The 16,866-nt window shown below is 39.0% G+C and overlaps 1 protein-coding gene across 3 annotated transcripts in view; it reads right to left on the bottom strand.

Annotated features, from left to right (window-relative positions):
- Positions 1–4,156: 4,156 nt before the first annotated feature.
- ZNF507 (zinc finger protein 507) overlaps positions 4,157–16,866 on the bottom strand; it is a 46,457-nt gene continuing 33,747 nt past the window's right edge. For all 3 annotated transcript variants that reach the window (XM_030299622.2, XM_030299623.2, XM_030299624.1), the window contains 2 exons: positions 8,094–8,228; positions 4,157–7,978 (listed from right to left, as the gene is read on the bottom strand). In XM_030299622.2, the coding sequence (XP_030155482.2) occupies positions 7,603–7,978; positions 8,094–8,228 (511 nt within the window). In that variant the 3' untranslated portion in view covers positions 4,157–7,602. The remainder of the gene's footprint in view (positions 7,979–8,093; positions 8,229–16,866) is intronic.

The raw sequence follows: 16,866 nt of genomic DNA, 5'->3' as shown, positions 1-16,866 counted from the left end.
TGAGGTAGGTATTACTGTCAGCTTTACAGGTCAGAAAAAAAAAAGAATAACTGACCTTAAAAGACACTCAAAAGGGTAAAGCCAGACTGTATCCCAAACCACCCGAGGTAGCAGTACCCACTTCGTGGGCAGCCCTGGGGCGCTGTCTCCTAGACATTCCTCTGCTTGTCGCAGATGGGATGTGGTGACTGCTTTCCCGTTAGGAAGATTCCTACTTGTGTTTTCTTCCCGCTGCTACAAAGTTCCGTTTTAAAAATTGCCAGGCAGTACGCTGGAGCCTCTGAATCAGCAGTTGCACACTGAGCACAGGGTGGGCACAGATTCCAAAAAGCCCTAGATTTCTTGACCTCTACGGTGATTCTCCGCACGGACCCCAGTATCACCATTGTAGACAGACACTACCTCACCGTGTTCTCCTGCTTCCCAGTGGAGAAGGGCTTAAAAACATGAAGGTAACCTTGAAACCACTGGTTTAATTATTCCAGCATAACTTTTTTTGTACATTAGCTGCAGAAGATCAGAAATAAATACAGCTTAAGGTTTGAGCCACGTCCTGCTGTACTTTTTCTCATAAGCCTGAAATAGAATTTTCTAACACCTTTTGTGGTTGGAAATACTGAATTTAAATAGGGCTGGAGATATAAACAGAAAGCAAGATGTGGATCGATGTGCCTATTTCAGTAAAAGGCAGCCACATTGTTTCTGAAATGCAGATACCAGAATTGATAAAATGACAAGTAGAAAATACAGAAATCTGGAGATGTGCACTGTAGTGACAATGAGCCTTTAAATAACGTGGTTCGGTACTAATAAAAGACCTGAAAAATGAACAACTTTATTTTGCTGAGGGTCTCTTCAGGTCACAGTTTTTTTAAGATTAATAATTTAAAAAGCCATTTCATTATTATTCGATACCAATGGTAATGACATGGGCAAGTATCCTTTTTCTTTAAAAAAATTTTTTTATGTTTATTTACTTCTGAGAGAGAGAGAGAGAGAGAGAGAAAGAGAACAAGCGGGAGGCAGATAGACACAGAATCTGAAGCAGGCTCCAGGTTCTGAGCTGACAGCACAGAGACCGACACGGGGCTCAAACCCACGTACTGTGAGATCATGACGTGAACCAAAGTCAGACGCTCAACCGACTGAGCCACCCAGGCATGCCTCCTTTTTATTTCCTGAACAAAGGATAAAGCCGAGGAATCGGAAAGATGGAATGGTTGAGTCTCAGCTTATGGTCAAGGATTCATTATTTTCGGATTTGTCTATCTCAAACTCCAGCTACCTATGTAATGTCCTTCCCAAAGGCCCCACGTACCTCAGTATTATCCTAGAAGCTTCTGTCATACATCCAGTTTTGCCAACTTTTACAGGATGGTGCCTTTACTATCTGCATTCAGCGACACTTGGCGTAAACGTGGCTGGGTTAGGAAGCAAAAAGACACCAGCATTTGCTAATTTTGTCATATACATCTAAGAATTTATGAGATGCCTAAAATTAAACTCTTTAATTCCAGAGAAGATCTACTATGATCTACTTTTGTAAGGCAAACAAGTGAACATGATTACCCATTACTGGAAGAAATAACTCAGTAAATGAGAAAATCAAGTAGGTCATCATCTCACAAACACTTCATGGTTCGATGAGAAAACGAGACACAGCACATTAATGTGCCATCACAAAAGTGGGGTCGAGTCCCCCAACACAATATACAAAGAAGTGGATTCTGCTGCACAGGTAGGACTCTGGCAATGGCTCAAGCACCTTACAGTCATTTGGATCCTGAGATATAAACCAAAACACATGACCTGAGTAAGCCTGTCATATGGCCCCAGTTAAAAACTTTTCAAAGAATTTACGGGGCCGAAAATGTTCATTTTATGTCTTTGCTGACAGATCTGGAGGACATGTAGGTCAAAAAGTACTGTTGACTGTTTCTTCACTTGGCCGGTTTAGTCAATAGATCTACACGAAAGCCAACTACCACCTCCATGAATCTGGCTTTTATCCGTTACAAAGCGGTGCATCAAAGACTCTTTTCTGTGTGTCCGGGATTACTGAAGTCAGTTGTCACCCCAGTTGAGTGGATTAGCTGCCATGGTTGCCGTGCACCGCAGTGAGACATGTCCCTGGAACTGCCACACTATCGGCGATGGTGCCCACGGCACCGAAAGGGCGAGGCAGGGAGGGCACCAGCAACACCGCAAGGTTGGCAGGAGGAAAACAAGACAGTACTTTTTATAGCAGCATTATTTAATCGTGCACTGTTTTTTTAAACAAATTGTGTTTGGCTTTAAAGAGCAGAGACGATGAAACAGGTTAAAGTCATAAATTATGGATAAGGGCTGTGGAAAAACAGGAAGACTTTATAAAAATTACGGGGGGAGAAATAATACAACTTAGCTAGAAAACAGTGCTATAAAAAGCTTTCTTTATAAAAAGCTTTTTTTCTTTCTGGTAGCTTTAAAGCACGGATCACACCATTATTCCTCCAGGTCAGAGGTCAGCAGACAGAAATTTTCTATGGAACTATTTACTATCAAACAAACAGTAAGTAATCTGGGCTTTGTGGGCCATCCGGTCTCTGTCACCACTGCTCAATGCTGCTGTTGTACCTTGAAGATAACCACATGCAACATGTAAACCAATAAATAAATACAGCTATATTCCAAGAAAACTTTATTATTATCATTAATGTTTATTTTTGAGAGCAAGAGAGCGAGAGTGTGTGAGCAGGGGAGGGGTGGAGAGACAGGGAGACAGAATCCAAAGCAGGCTCTAGGCTCTGAGCTGTCAGCGCAGAGCCTGACGCGGGGCTCGAACTCACGGACCGTGAGATCATGACCTGAGCCGAAGTCAGACACTTAACCGACCGAGCCACCCAGGTGCCCCCCAATAAAACTTTACTGGTTTTTACCAGTGGCAGGCTTGAACTGAAGCAAGGGATGTAGTTTACTAATCCCTCTTCTAGACTAGCACCGTCCAGCAGAAACATTACATTAGCCACCTGCGTAATTAAAATTCTTCTAGTAGCTACATTGGGAAAAAAGTGAATTTTAATAGTATGTTTTATTTAACCCCAAATATCATTTCAACATGTAATTAATATAAAGCTATTAATAAGATACTTCACTTTTTGTTCTAAGCCTTCAAAACGGTCGTGCATTGTATACTCACTGCATGCCAATCGTATTTTTTTTTTTTTCAACGTTTATTTATTTTTGGGACAGAGAGAGACAGAGCATGAACGGGGGAGGGGCAGAGAGAGAGGGAGACACAGAATCGGAAACAGGCTCCAGGCTCTGAGCCATCAGCCCAGAGCCCGACGCGGGGCTCGAACTCACGGACCGCGAGATCGTGACCTGGCTGAAGTCAGCCGCTTAACCGACTGCGCCACCCAGGCGCCCCCCCAATCGTATTTCAAGTGCTCACTGGAAACAGCGGCTAACCAACTGCAGCCGATGTTCTAGAAGTTCCATGATGGGATTTCTACAACTAACCTGGAGTTTAGTGACAAAGTGTTGGCATTTGGGTCTTAAAAGATAGGGGGTATAATTACGTTGCCTCTAGGGAGACAGGACAGCGGATTATAGCTGTTGGGAAGAAACACTTGGCCTCTCGACTCTAAGCTGAGGTGGCCCGGGATAACCAGACCAATGACACAGTGAGACGATGTCAGCTTTACCTCTCAATGCAGCCAACAAAGCTAACTGGAGAATGTATCTGATGTAGACCACAAAACGATCAGGTGTGAACACATGATTGTCGTTTCGGGCCTTCCATAAAGAATGCTAATTGTCATGAATACAGCTAGTCTCCAGCACTGTCACTGTAGTAGAACTGAGAGCACAGAAAAATGCGATTCGGGAGAGAAAATGAAGAACCGAGTAGTAAGGGCAAAAAGCTTCAAAACCAGAGTGAATGTTTACAGTGATTAAAACAATCTAAATACTTTTTCAGTCATCTCTGTGTCACAGAGTTGCATGCTAGCCAGCAATAGCTGAAGAAGTCACCAAAGGGTAATCAGAAGCCATAATCGTAAGTTCAACCCTTGGGAGGCTCTTCAGTATTTAAACCCCACTTTCCAAGTGACCAAATCAACATTTCCAAGATAAAAATGATAAAAACCTTTGGTGATAAAACTTCAGAGGCGAGTGTTTTTAACAAAAAATTTATTACCAAAATACAATATTAAAGTCAATACATGACAAACTCCTGTAAAGCAAAATAAATTATTCTAACATTGTACAGTATTTCCAAAGGTAGTTAAAGAAGCACTATAGACCTTGCTTCACTGTTTGTTGAACAGATGAACTGTTCTACCATGAACACGATCCTAGAGTTTTAGGCTTTAAGGCATGCAGCTCGATGTGCAGGATAATTTTACAAAATGCAAATCATCCTATTTTAATAAGATACAGTGTCAGAATTAACTGTAGTCTTTACATGTCAGTGTTCCAGAAATTTTTAGACTTTGGCTATAGAAGCAATGCCATAGTGTTACACAATACTTATTTCTTAAAAAAATACATGTATTCATGTCCATGAATATCAAACTCAAATTTCTATTAAATATATTTTATAGAATATTACTTAGAGCACCTTGCTGTACAATAAAAAAAGATTAAATAAGTGTCTATGAAAACTAAAAATATAATAAGTCTCAATAGAGAAGCCTGCTTGTCTTTGTCAAGCCAAGTACATTGTGGGAAGATACAATGTAAACATGGGTGCCCACCATCTGCTTTGTGAGAAAAGACAGAAAATAATAATGAAGCCACCAACAGCTACCTCGAATAGGATGAGAGGATCTAGAACAAAAGCTTCTGCCAGTGTCGTTGCAACGCACTGGCTGCACACAGAACTAACGTCTAGAGATCCACTGGAGTACACGCATGGGACTGTTAGAACGCTGGGGACACCAACCACATTCTTGACTAGTAGTGAGTGAGAGAAAATGCTGACCCTTGGAAAGTATTACTTGTGATGATCAGAACGCAATGCACCGTCTTCCGCCCTCCCCGCCTTTGCCTTATCCAGTCAGTTTCTTTTAAAAACTAGTTTTACTATCAAATCTTACAACTGGCAGGTGTTCAGAGTGGGAAACAAATACTATGATCTTTATATGGCAAAAGATCTAGTACCACTAAATAGTTATTCCTATGAAGGGAGTTCCTGATGATTATTCCAATACCTATCTCTTTTACAATTAACACTGCATACTCAGCCTTCATTATTACTTTTAGAAACACTCAATTGTTCTTGGTGGAGACACTGTTAACTTCAAGCTCGCCACAAAATGGTCACAGGAAGGTACAGAACACCCATGGCATATGGTTCTTCCCAAAGCCCCACAGAAAGCTTTTGAGGGCATTTTAGGCCAGAGTCAGATGAGCGTTGAAAGGTTTGGAACTTCTGGGTGAATTTTTTCCCACGAGCTAGGGAAATTTTAAATTCATGATTCCAAATGGAAAGTTTAAGTAACAATCAACAGAAATGGGTTAGGGAACTGAAGGTTATTTAAAAACTCACTACAAATGCTTTTGGGATTTTTTTTTTTTGGTTATTAGTATTTTCCAAATGATTACATGAAATTAAAACCAAGGAACCTTTATAAAACAAAATTCTGCTAATAAGGGTTGTTAATTTTCAGAATGAGCAGTAAGAATGGAACCATTTAAAATATTTACTTAAACATGAAATGAAATAGAATTGTCTTTTAATTCTGAAAACAGGAGAAAATGAACATAAATCCACAGGCAGTGAATTTGGAAAATATATAGAATTGGTATATATAAATTCATTTTATGTTTTTAAAAACCACCTATCAGAAACGGATTAACTCTCATAAATAAAGCTACCTAAATCAAACAGCTGGCAATTACAATCGATTGTTTGTTTAAATATCATCATCAAAATAAGATGTAGAAAAAAATGAACAATGTTTCAAGATGGCCTGGCCCCACGTAATAGTTCCTGATGCTATCTTAAAAATATTAATTCATTCAGTCCATACCTGGACTTGGGGAAGGGAATTCTTTCCTAAAATGTGTCTACAGAGTAATCAGTGTCTTCTAAACTTATCAGACTCACAGCCTCAGCTCTAGAACATGTTAGAGATCAAGTTCAGAAAGAGCACCATGAAGATAGTGCACTGCTCGGTGCACCAGCCTTTGACTCGTATGCAGAATTTACTTCAACAAAACAACACAAAAATAAATGATCAGTACTACAGAAGCAAAACCAAAACCACCCCTGTTCTCTTCACTTTGAAATACATTATAATACAAAATGTGTAATTAATGAGAAGATTACATGTATTTGATGGCGAGTTTTAATGCAAAAGCACTTGTAGTTGGTTGTCCATATGTCCTATTGCACACTAACAAAATGGAACATCCTAGATAGGAGAAACCCTGTAGACTTGCGCCAAATCGCCTGTTACTAAAAGTTTTATAAACAACCTGAATTTTTACTATAGTTTAGCCACATTTGATTATACCTCTTATGCTAAGTATAACTAGATTAATAAACTCCAGGCAGTAAAATCTCAATAGCAGTACTCATTTTAAGGGGCCTCTGAATTTCACCTCTTGTCCCTCAAATGATTTTTATTTAAGAGTTCCAAAGATTTCCGAGGTCTGATGATCAAATGCCAATCCTCACACTTGGCTGCTTGAACAGACCTTTGAGATGAGACACTTGGTCTAGTTCAGAAGAGAGGGTCAGCCTGTGTAACTACGGAGAAAAGTGCGGTATTCCGTCAAACCTGGAAAGGGCCTCTGGGAAGGGTGCTGTGCTAAATGAGTCCCCGTTTTCACACACCTTGAGATTTGGTTTGAGGCTGGTGGGAATTCACCTATTTTCTCCTTTGCCCACAAGACATTCACTGTAAATTTAAGACAACAATTTACTTCTTAAATGCCTATTTACAATCTAGATTTGGATTCAGAGGTCTCTTTCTGTTTTAGGGAGAAATATATCCTAGATTGAGTGTATGATTCATTCCTATCGATTTGGGAAAAGATTTGGGTAGATCATTTCACAGCCCTCTGGTGATCTTTTCCTTGTTGACTCTGCTGGTCACAGTGAAAAGCCCTCAGAGAGCTGCCTCCCGCCCCTCGTGAGAGGCCCGGCCCTCCAGAGCTGGCGTGTCCGAGTTCACAACAAAGAGAACTAAGCTCTGCTTAAGATGTGACACCTTTGGAACAAGAAGTTTTAGAAGTTCCGGAAAAGCTGTTTAACTCTTTTGTTTGCATTTCTACACTACATTAAGCTTTGAATAATAAATACACCCACCACTAAGCAGAGGTGACAGGGCAAACACAGGGTTACATTTTTGCTTCCTCCTCAACCTACCTCCCCTCACTCACGATACTTGAATAGCATTCCCACTTATCCATTTGGAATTCTTTTTATTACACTGCAAATTTGATTCCAAAGTCACATCTGTCTTTTCCTCAAAACAAACAAACAAGCAAACAAAAACCCCACACCAACTATTTCTTCTGTGTCTAGTAAGTTATTTGATAGCGCAAAGGTGAACCTGTGGTTTAAAGGGTTTCTCTTCTACCGTGTCCCTCTTCAAGGAGTTACTCAACCTAATTTGTGTTTAGAGTTGTGTTGTGGTCCTTACTTAGGATGATGTTTACGATCTCACCCTCATGCTCTTTCATATGATCCAAGAGATTTTCTTTGCTGGTAGATTCAAAACCGCAAATACAACAACAGAAGAGTAAAACACAATACTCCATGCCAGGAGGGGCCAAACTGGAGTTTTTTTCTAAACTGTATGAGGTATTACTCGTAGGGCTCAGTTTCTCGTTGTCGTTGGAACCTACAACTTCGCCGGGGGCCTGGGAAATCAGCTCTGAGGCTGACACCAAGTTTTCAGAACTTCCAGTGACAGGATCGGCTCGATCGGGTCTGTCCTCACTGCTGTTTAAGAGCATCTTTCCAGGGGATCTCCCCAGAACTCTTAAAAACAAAAACAGAACACACCACACCTTGAGTTGGTTATCATGTAAGCCTGGCAGATTCAACCCTCACTTTGGTTTACATACAGCAACAAGGAAAGGGACAGGATAAATACCTGCCGCTCTGTGAAATGGCATCATTGATAGCCTTGTTTACTTGTTCGTAGTTGTAATTCTGGTCACTTGCATGCTTCCACATGTGAGACTTCAAAGAAGGAGGATGGCTGCACACGTACCCACACAGAGAACATCTGAAAGACACGAGTGAGTCAGAACCATCCCCAGCATCAGTTAAAGACAATTAAGGAATTCCTTCCCTGAAGCCTTATGAGACATGGTATTTCACTAAACCTAAGATGTTACTGATTGTAAGTGACATATTGATTTCAGAGGCTAACGTGTCCTAGAACAGATATCCTAGAATCGATAAAATTAGGGATTTTATATTGTAAAAAAATTATTAGAATCATGACAAACATCCCAGATTACTTTGGCTATTACAGTATTTGGAAAGCTTTCTAATATACTAACATACAAAATCTTTGCTCTAAATTATTTAACCACACACAGAAAGAAAAATACACAAAATCGATACTCTCTATACCACTCTATTTCTCAAGAAAGCAAAAAGGAATTAGATAATTTTAACAAGAACTCTGCTTGTTTACAGATCCACACAAAATGGAAGTAGCAGTCCTGAAAAGCATCAACAATTTAAGTTTCATAAATAAAATGGATAATTAATCATCTTAAAAACGTTTTCTATTCAAAATAACATTTTGTTCCCACATAATTGGCTACACTTGGTAAAATCTGAACTGAATGAAACATTTAAAAACAAGTAAAAAAAGGAACAGACTCTCTTTTTGAATAGACTCTTCCAGAACGCTTGTAGGTTTATGCCCCCTTTCTCCAGCACCCAGTTCCCCATCTTAGTAACGTCTTGCATCAGCGTGGAGTATTTGCTACAAATGGTGAACCAATATGGGAACATCATCCATCATTAACAAGTCTACAGTTTACACTAGGGTTCACTGTTTGTGTTACATGGTTCTCTGTGTTCTGACAAGTGCATAATGTCACGTATCCACCATGATAAATCATGAAGAGTAATTTCTCTGCTTGAAATATCCTCGGCGCTCTGCGTGTTCACCCCTCCCAATCCCTGAATCCCTGCAACCACTGATCCTTTGCCTCTTCCAGAATGTCCCACAGATGGAATCATACAGTATGTAGTTTTTCTAGACCGGTTTCTCTCATTTAACCATACACATTTAAAGTTCCTCATCTCTTTTCACGGCCCAATAGCTCTTTTCTTATCGCCAAATAATACCCCACTGTCCAGATGTACCACAATTTGTTTATCCATTCACCTACTGAAGGATATCTTGGCTGCTTCCCCATTTTGGCAATTACGAATAAAGTTGCTATAAATATATACATGCAGGTTTTTGTATGGATAGGAGTTTTCATCTTTTGGGTAAATACCTAGGAGCAGAACTGCTGAATTGTATGATAAAATTATATTTATCTTTTTGGACAACTGCAAATGTTTTTAAAGATTTTATTTTTAAGTAATCTCTACACCCAACTCGGGGCTCGAACTCACGACTCTGAGATCAAGAGTCTCAAGCTCTAATGAATGAGCAAGCCGGGTGCCCTGTAAATACTTAAGTAGAAGCCTAACAAATCAGGTAACTTACTTGAACCCTTCACAGTAAGAGACACGGTCACTGATAATGAAGCACAAAGAAAATAAAAAGCACAATAGGGAATAAATAAGACAACTAAATACGGCAAGGACTAAATTCTTCCTCTAACCCACCTTCCGCTTTATGGTGGGTTCAGCAGTGTTATCTTTTAATACAGGTCCTGAGACATCAGATCCAAGGCCAGGGAAGGGCCTTTTACCTCAGCAAACACCAAGCTACTTAAGGGCAATAAATGTGCATTTCTTAGAAGAATTTCCATAAATTCAAACATAAAGAAGATATACGATTTTCATTAATACGCAGACAAATGCATCACACCCATAAGCCTGAAAGATGAGTAAGCCTGATAATGCCATTTCTGTACAGGTGTGAAGAAGGGGAAACGCACAGACGGCGTGCAGAGTACAAACTCTGGAGAGCAACCTGGTAGCATCTGTTAAGGCTGAAGAGGCACACACCTGTGACCCTGGATTTTAGTTCTAGGTGGCTACGTGTTCACAAGGACACATATACAAGAAGCCTCACTGTAGCCATGAACATTAAAAAAAAAAAAAAAGACAAAAAAGGATGCAACTCACAACCACTGTTTTGCCACAGCACAGTGGAAATAAAACGGTTTATTTTCATATAATGGAACATTATGCTCTGCTTAAAATAGAAGAACTGGATGTACACTTATTACCATGAACTGATGTCAATAATGGTCAGTGAGAAGAAAAAGTGAAAAAAAAGATTTCTCTGGTGTATCATTTAAATAAACTGTTAAAACATCAAACCAGTATATATTATTAATACATACATACATGTGTAAACACACACACACATAATAAAGTTTTAAAAAATGGTAGGAAATGATATCTATTAGCATCAGCACAACAGGAAGGAAGGGCAGAACAAGTTTTAGCTGTCCCTGTTTTATTTCTTCAAAATGTGGTAAAATGTTTGAAATGTTTTATTATTGGAAATATTTTTAAGACCATTATCCCATTCTCTTCAAGACTTTGTAGCCTGGGGGCGCCTGGGTGGCTCAGTCGGTTGAGTGTCTGAATTCGGCTCAGGTCATGATCTCGTGGTTTTTGAGTCCAAGCCCCGCGTCGGGCTCTGTGCTGACAGCTCAGAGCCTGGAGCCTGCTTCGGATTCTGTTGTCTCCCTCTCTCTCTCTCTCTGCCCCTCCCCCATTTGTGCACATACTCTCTCTCTCGCTCCCAGAAATAACAAATAAATAAACATGAAAAAATCATTAAAAAGAAAGACTTTATAGCTTGCACAATAATTTTATTACTGGCCACACACAGAAAACTAATTTTAATTCATTTTATTTTGCCCATTTATATATATCTTTGGACCCATCCATCTCAATAAATCTGTTTCACTAACATCTAGAAAAGGGCCACAGTTGGTGATCACGCCCCCCTCCGTGCCATTCAGCTCAGTGTCCCTATGCGACTGCACTAGTTACACCATGTGATGAATGTGCTGAGTCCCTGGCTCAAGCGTTTCTGCACTGGTCCCTTGAAAGCAGAGACTGCCCTTCGGGGCGCCTGGGTGGCTCAGTCGGTTGAGTGTCCGACTTTGGCTCAGGTCACGATCTCGCGGTGAGTTCGAGCCCCACGTCGGGCTCTGTGCTGACAGCTCAGAGCCTGGAGCCTGCTTCAGATTCCTTGTCTCCCTCTCTCTCTCTTGCCCCTCCCCCACTCATGCTCTGTCTCTGTCAAAAATAAATAAACGTTAAAAAAAAAATTTTTTTTTTTTAAAGAAAGTAGAGACTGCCCTGCACCACAGTGGCCTGGCACTCAGGTCTACACTGAGCAAGTAGGAGTGAATAGTCAAGGCCAACAGATGCCCATTCGTTCCTTCCCCCTCAGGACTTTCACCAAGTACAATGCCTTCATACATGTCAAACACCTATGTGGTAACTGATAATACGAACACCTTTATGTTTATATTAAAGAAAGGAGAAATATAAACTCTTGACTCTTCAGATTACTTTGGATTCAGGATCTGCCCTGAAACCTCACTGGAAAACTCTGTACCCGGAATGAACCACACAATGCTGCACATCAAAGCGTCCTCTGAATGGAAAGTCAGGCTTATGCAATGAGAATTTCATACTTCTGAGAAAAATGGGTCAAAAAACAAATGTCAGAAATTGCAAATTTATCCCATGGAACATCTCCATTATTACTCAAAACTTTTCAAAGTAAGAGTAAATTGTTCAATTAAATAATTATCTTTTTTTTTTTTTTAAAGCAAACTAACTTCAGAATAGTTTTAGAGTTTTATAAAAAAGCTGAGCTTCTCCTATTATTAAAATCTTTTATTGCTAAGGTATATCTATCATAAACAAGGAGCCAAAGTTGATACGTTATTATTAACTAAAGTCCATACTTTATTCAGGTTTCCTTCGTTTTGTCCTTCAATTCTAGTCATCACATATCCTTAGGATCTTCTAGACTTTAACGTTTCTCTGACTTTCTTTGTTTTTAATAACTTGACAGATTTGAAGAATACTGGCCAGGTATTTTGTAGAATGTCCCTCAATTTGGGTATGTCTGAGGTTTTTCTCAGTTTAGACTAGGGTAATGGGCTCCTGGGAGGAAGACCCCAGAGGTACAGTGCCATCCTCGAGCCTCGGCACAGAATACCGTCACAACATGACTTAGCGCTATTGATGCTGATCTTGAGATCGAGTTTCTCCACAGGGAAGTTACACTTTCTTATCCCCTCTTTCCACACTGTATATACTTTGGAAGAAAGTTACCACCTACTGACAGTAGAGTTATCTATATAAATCACTGGGAATTCTGCACAGGGATTTCCTCTATTCTCACCCATTTATTATTCAATCATTAATGTCAGTATGGACTCCTGGATATGTATTTTACACTTTCGGATATAATTTAATACTACATTATTTATCTTATTGCTGAGGTTACTGAGGGCTCCTCCAGGTCCCATGTCCTGCTGACATACTCCCATCTTTTGTTTGTCGAGCACTTTCCTTACTTTCTGGCACCGTAAGATGTTCCAGGTTCACTTATTTACCTAGAGATCAATCATTTCTCTAAGCCATTTCTCTTGTTACTTTTATTAGTATTAGAAACCAAGATTTAGGTGTTGAATGAATTGCTTTATTTCCATAAATAATTTAGTTTCCGGATTTCAAAAATTCACTGTAGGAAATTAGAAACCTACAAAGAAAACAAAAATCACCTATAACCTAACCACTAGATGTAACCAATATTATCATTTTGATGTTTATTTCCCAGTCTTTTTTTTTTAATGTTTACTTATTTATTTTGAGAGAGAGGGAGAGTGAGAGAGGGGGAGAGAGAGGGGGAGAGAGAGGGGGAGAGAGAGAGAGAGAGAGAGAGAGGAAGGACACACGCATGGGGGGGGGGGCAGAGAGAAAAGGGAGAGAATCCCAAGCAGGTTCCATGCTATCTATCAACATAGAGCCTGACACAGTTCTCGATCTCACGAACTGTAAGATCATGGCCTGAGCCGAAATCAGAAGTTGGACATTTAACTGACCGAGCCAACCAGGTGCCCCTTTCCCAGTCTTAAAATGCATATATTTATAAAACTGTGATCATGCAAGTTGACTATTTTGTTAATATTCCCCGATGTAACTTAAATTTTCTATGATAAAATATTTTACAGCTGCCCACAATTCTATTCCTGGAAGCAATTGGTGACATTCAATCCACAATTCCCTATAATTTTATGCAAAAAAAAAATATAATTCTAAACATGACAATCAGGAACTTCTGGTTTCTGGTTTAGCATATAAGACTGGAAAGTGCCACTCAGTCCTAACAAGTAAAACACTGAACACACTGAAAAGTCAACAACCCATCTTAGATCTGTAAGAAAACCGAGGTTACAGGACACACCCCTGCACCCCAAACTGGAAAGACCTTTTACTCCTAAAGGAAGTAGGGCCGGAACAGGGCGACCTGAACAGTAATTGATGATTTGCTGGCAGCTAAGTGTAGACAATTAGGGGAAGTAAACATGTGAAGGGAGGAGCACCTGGGTGCTGGCTCAGCTGGTTGAGCATCCAACTCTTGATTTTGGCTCAGGTCATGATCCCAGGATTGTGAGATCGAGCCCTGTGTTGGGCTCCACGCTGAGCATGGAACCTGCCTTAGAGTCTCATTCTCCCTCTCATTCTCTCTCTTTCTCCCTCCCTCTCCCTCCCTCTCTGCCACTCTCCCCTGCTCTAAATTAAAAAAATAAAAATTAAAAAATGTGAAGGGATGCAATCATAGAGGATCCTCCACACTTTTCTGAGTTTATCTCCTATAGTTCTACCAAATTCTTACTGAATGTTGGAGAAAAATCCAGGTGGAGGGATAAAACAACCACTTTGAAATATGCTACAGCATTCTGTCTTTAACAAGGTCTACCCCTAGGACAAACATTTAACCAGAGCTTAACCTGCTTGAGTTTATTGGAGCCTCACCGACCTGAAGAAAAGGAAATGCCCAATTCCAGCCCATTCCAGCTGTCTTGTCTCGCCAAAGGGATGGGGGACTCAGTAGCACAAGTAAAGGTCAGTCTAGAGGCACAGACTCACTAAAACGCTGAGACCTACTAATCACAGGACAGTAGACTACTTGCTCTCCCCTCACAGGTTACCCACTACTAAAGTGCTATTCACAGCAGTGCCTTTTACCTAATACATCATGCCTGGCTATCAAGAAAAAATTACAAGATACATTAAAAGGTAAAAACCAAACTTTAAAGAGAGACAGCAAGCATCAGAACAAGACTCACATATGGTAGGATATTGGAATGATCAGATTGGTGATATAAAACAACTAAGATTAATATGCAAAGAGTGCTAATGAATAAAACACACAGTGTGCAATAACAGATGGGTAATGAAAACAGAGATGGAAAGTCTAACAAAGAACCAAAAAAAATGCTAGAGATAAATATGTAACAGAAATGAAGAGTGCCTTTAATGGTCTTATTAGTAGACTGGACTTGACTGAAGAAAGAATTTCTGAGCTTGACGGTATCTCCATAGAAATCTCCAAAATTGGAAAGCAAACAGAAAAAAGACTGGAATACAAAATTTACAACCCAAAGGGGCATAACATATGTGTAACAGGAAGAAGAAAAGAGAAGGAACAGAAGAAATATTTGAAAGAACAATTACTGGAAATTTCCCCAAATTAATGTCAGATACCAAACTACAGGTCCCGTGAAGCCCAGAAAACACGAAGCAGAATAAATGGCAGAAAAACTACACCTAGACATATCATTTTTGAACTACAAAAAATAGAAGAAAAAGAAAAAAATCCTGAAAGAAGCCAGAGGGGGAAAATACTTTAGATAATGGAGCAGAAAGAATTACATCTGACTTCTCAGAAACCAGGCAAGCAAGAAAGAGTAAAATATTTCAAGTATGAAGGGAAAAAAACAACCAACCTAGAATCTGCAGCCAGTAAAACTATTCTTCTAAAGTAAAGCAGAAATAAAGACTTTTTCAGACAAACAACCTGAAACAATTTATTGCCAGTAGACCTGTCTTGCAAAAAATGTTAGAAGTACTTTAGAAAGAAAAATGATATAGGTCAGAAACCTGGATATACATAAAGAAAGAGCATCAGAGAAGGCATGAGAAGATTAAAAAAGAAAAACTTTCTTCTTATTCTTAACTGATCTAAGAAATACAAGTTTGTTTAAAATAACAGCAACAATGTATCTGATTACTGATTACGTATGCTCGTGTATGTGTACACACACACACACACACTTATGTTTAAATGAAATTAACGGCAGAAATGATACAAGGGATGGTAGAGAAAAATTAGGATTATTTTAATATAAGGTACTTGTACTACCCATGAAGCTGGTATAATGTTATTTGAATGTGGATCTGAACTAGTTGTAAATGTACATTCCAAACTCTAGGGAAACCACCAAGAAAAGAAGTGTAACTGATCCGCTGAGAAAGGAAAGAAAATGAAATCATATAACATGCTCAATTAAAACCACAAAAGGCAGAAAAAGAGCAGAAGAGAAAAACAGGAACAAAGAATGAGGGAAAGAAATAGAAAATAGTATCAAATATGGTAGATACAAATTCAACTGTATCAATAATAATTCTGAATGTCAGTAGTCTTACAACACCAATTAAAAGACAGAAGTTGAAGTGGATTAAAAACAAGAACTACATGCTATCTATAAGAAACTCATTTTAAATATAAATACACATAGAGATGAAAAGTAGATGGAGATACATATACCACACTAATATTAATCAAAAGAAAGCAAGAGTAGCTATATTAATTTTAGACTAGGCAGACTTCAGAGTATGGAAAGTGATCAAGGAAAAAGAGGGCCATTACATAATGATAAATGGGTCAATTCTCCAAGACAGATGATACTTAACACGAATGTGTCAAACAACAAAGGATAAAACTATATGAGGCATAAATAAACTGACAGAACTGCAAGGAGAAACAGATGAATCCATTATTGTAGTTGGAGACTTAAACACCTCTCTATCATAAATAGACAGATCCAGCAGACATAACTGAACTCAACACCACCATCAATTAGCTGGATATAACTGACAACTGTAGACTACTTCACCCAACAACAGAATACACATGGAATGTTCACGAAGAAATACCATATTTTGGGCTGTAACACAGCTGAACAAATTTAACAGAAGAAAAACCATGCAATGTCTGTTCTCAAATCACAATGGAATTAAGGTAGAACAACACAGATAGTAGAAAATCTCAAAATACTTGGCGATTAAACAAATACTTACAAATAACACATGGGTCAAAGGAGAAATATGAAGAAAAATTTTACTGTATTTTGAACTAATGAAAAAACAACCCATCAAAATGTATGGAATGCAGCAAAAGCAGTACCTGAAGGGAAGTTTATAGAACTGAATGCATATATTAGAAAAGAAGGAATATCTAAAATCAGTCACTAAGTTTTCACCTGAGGAAAGAAACTAGGGGGAAAAAAGAGCATATTAAATCCAAATAAGTAGGAAAAAAAAGAAATAATAAAAAGAGCAGAAATCAATGAAACTGAAATCAGGAAGTCAAGAAATCAATTGAGAATATCAAGAAAACCAAAAGCTGATTCTTTGAAAAGATGGATGATATCAATAAGCCAGTAAGTAACTAGGCTACT

This window comes from Lynx canadensis, chromosome E2 (genome assembly GCF_007474595.2).
Source record: "Lynx canadensis isolate LIC74 chromosome E2, mLynCan4.pri.v2, whole genome shotgun sequence".
NCBI lineage: Eukaryota > Metazoa > Chordata > Mammalia > Carnivora > Felidae > Lynx > Lynx canadensis.
This window is presented reverse-complemented; position numbering and strand designations above follow the sequence as displayed.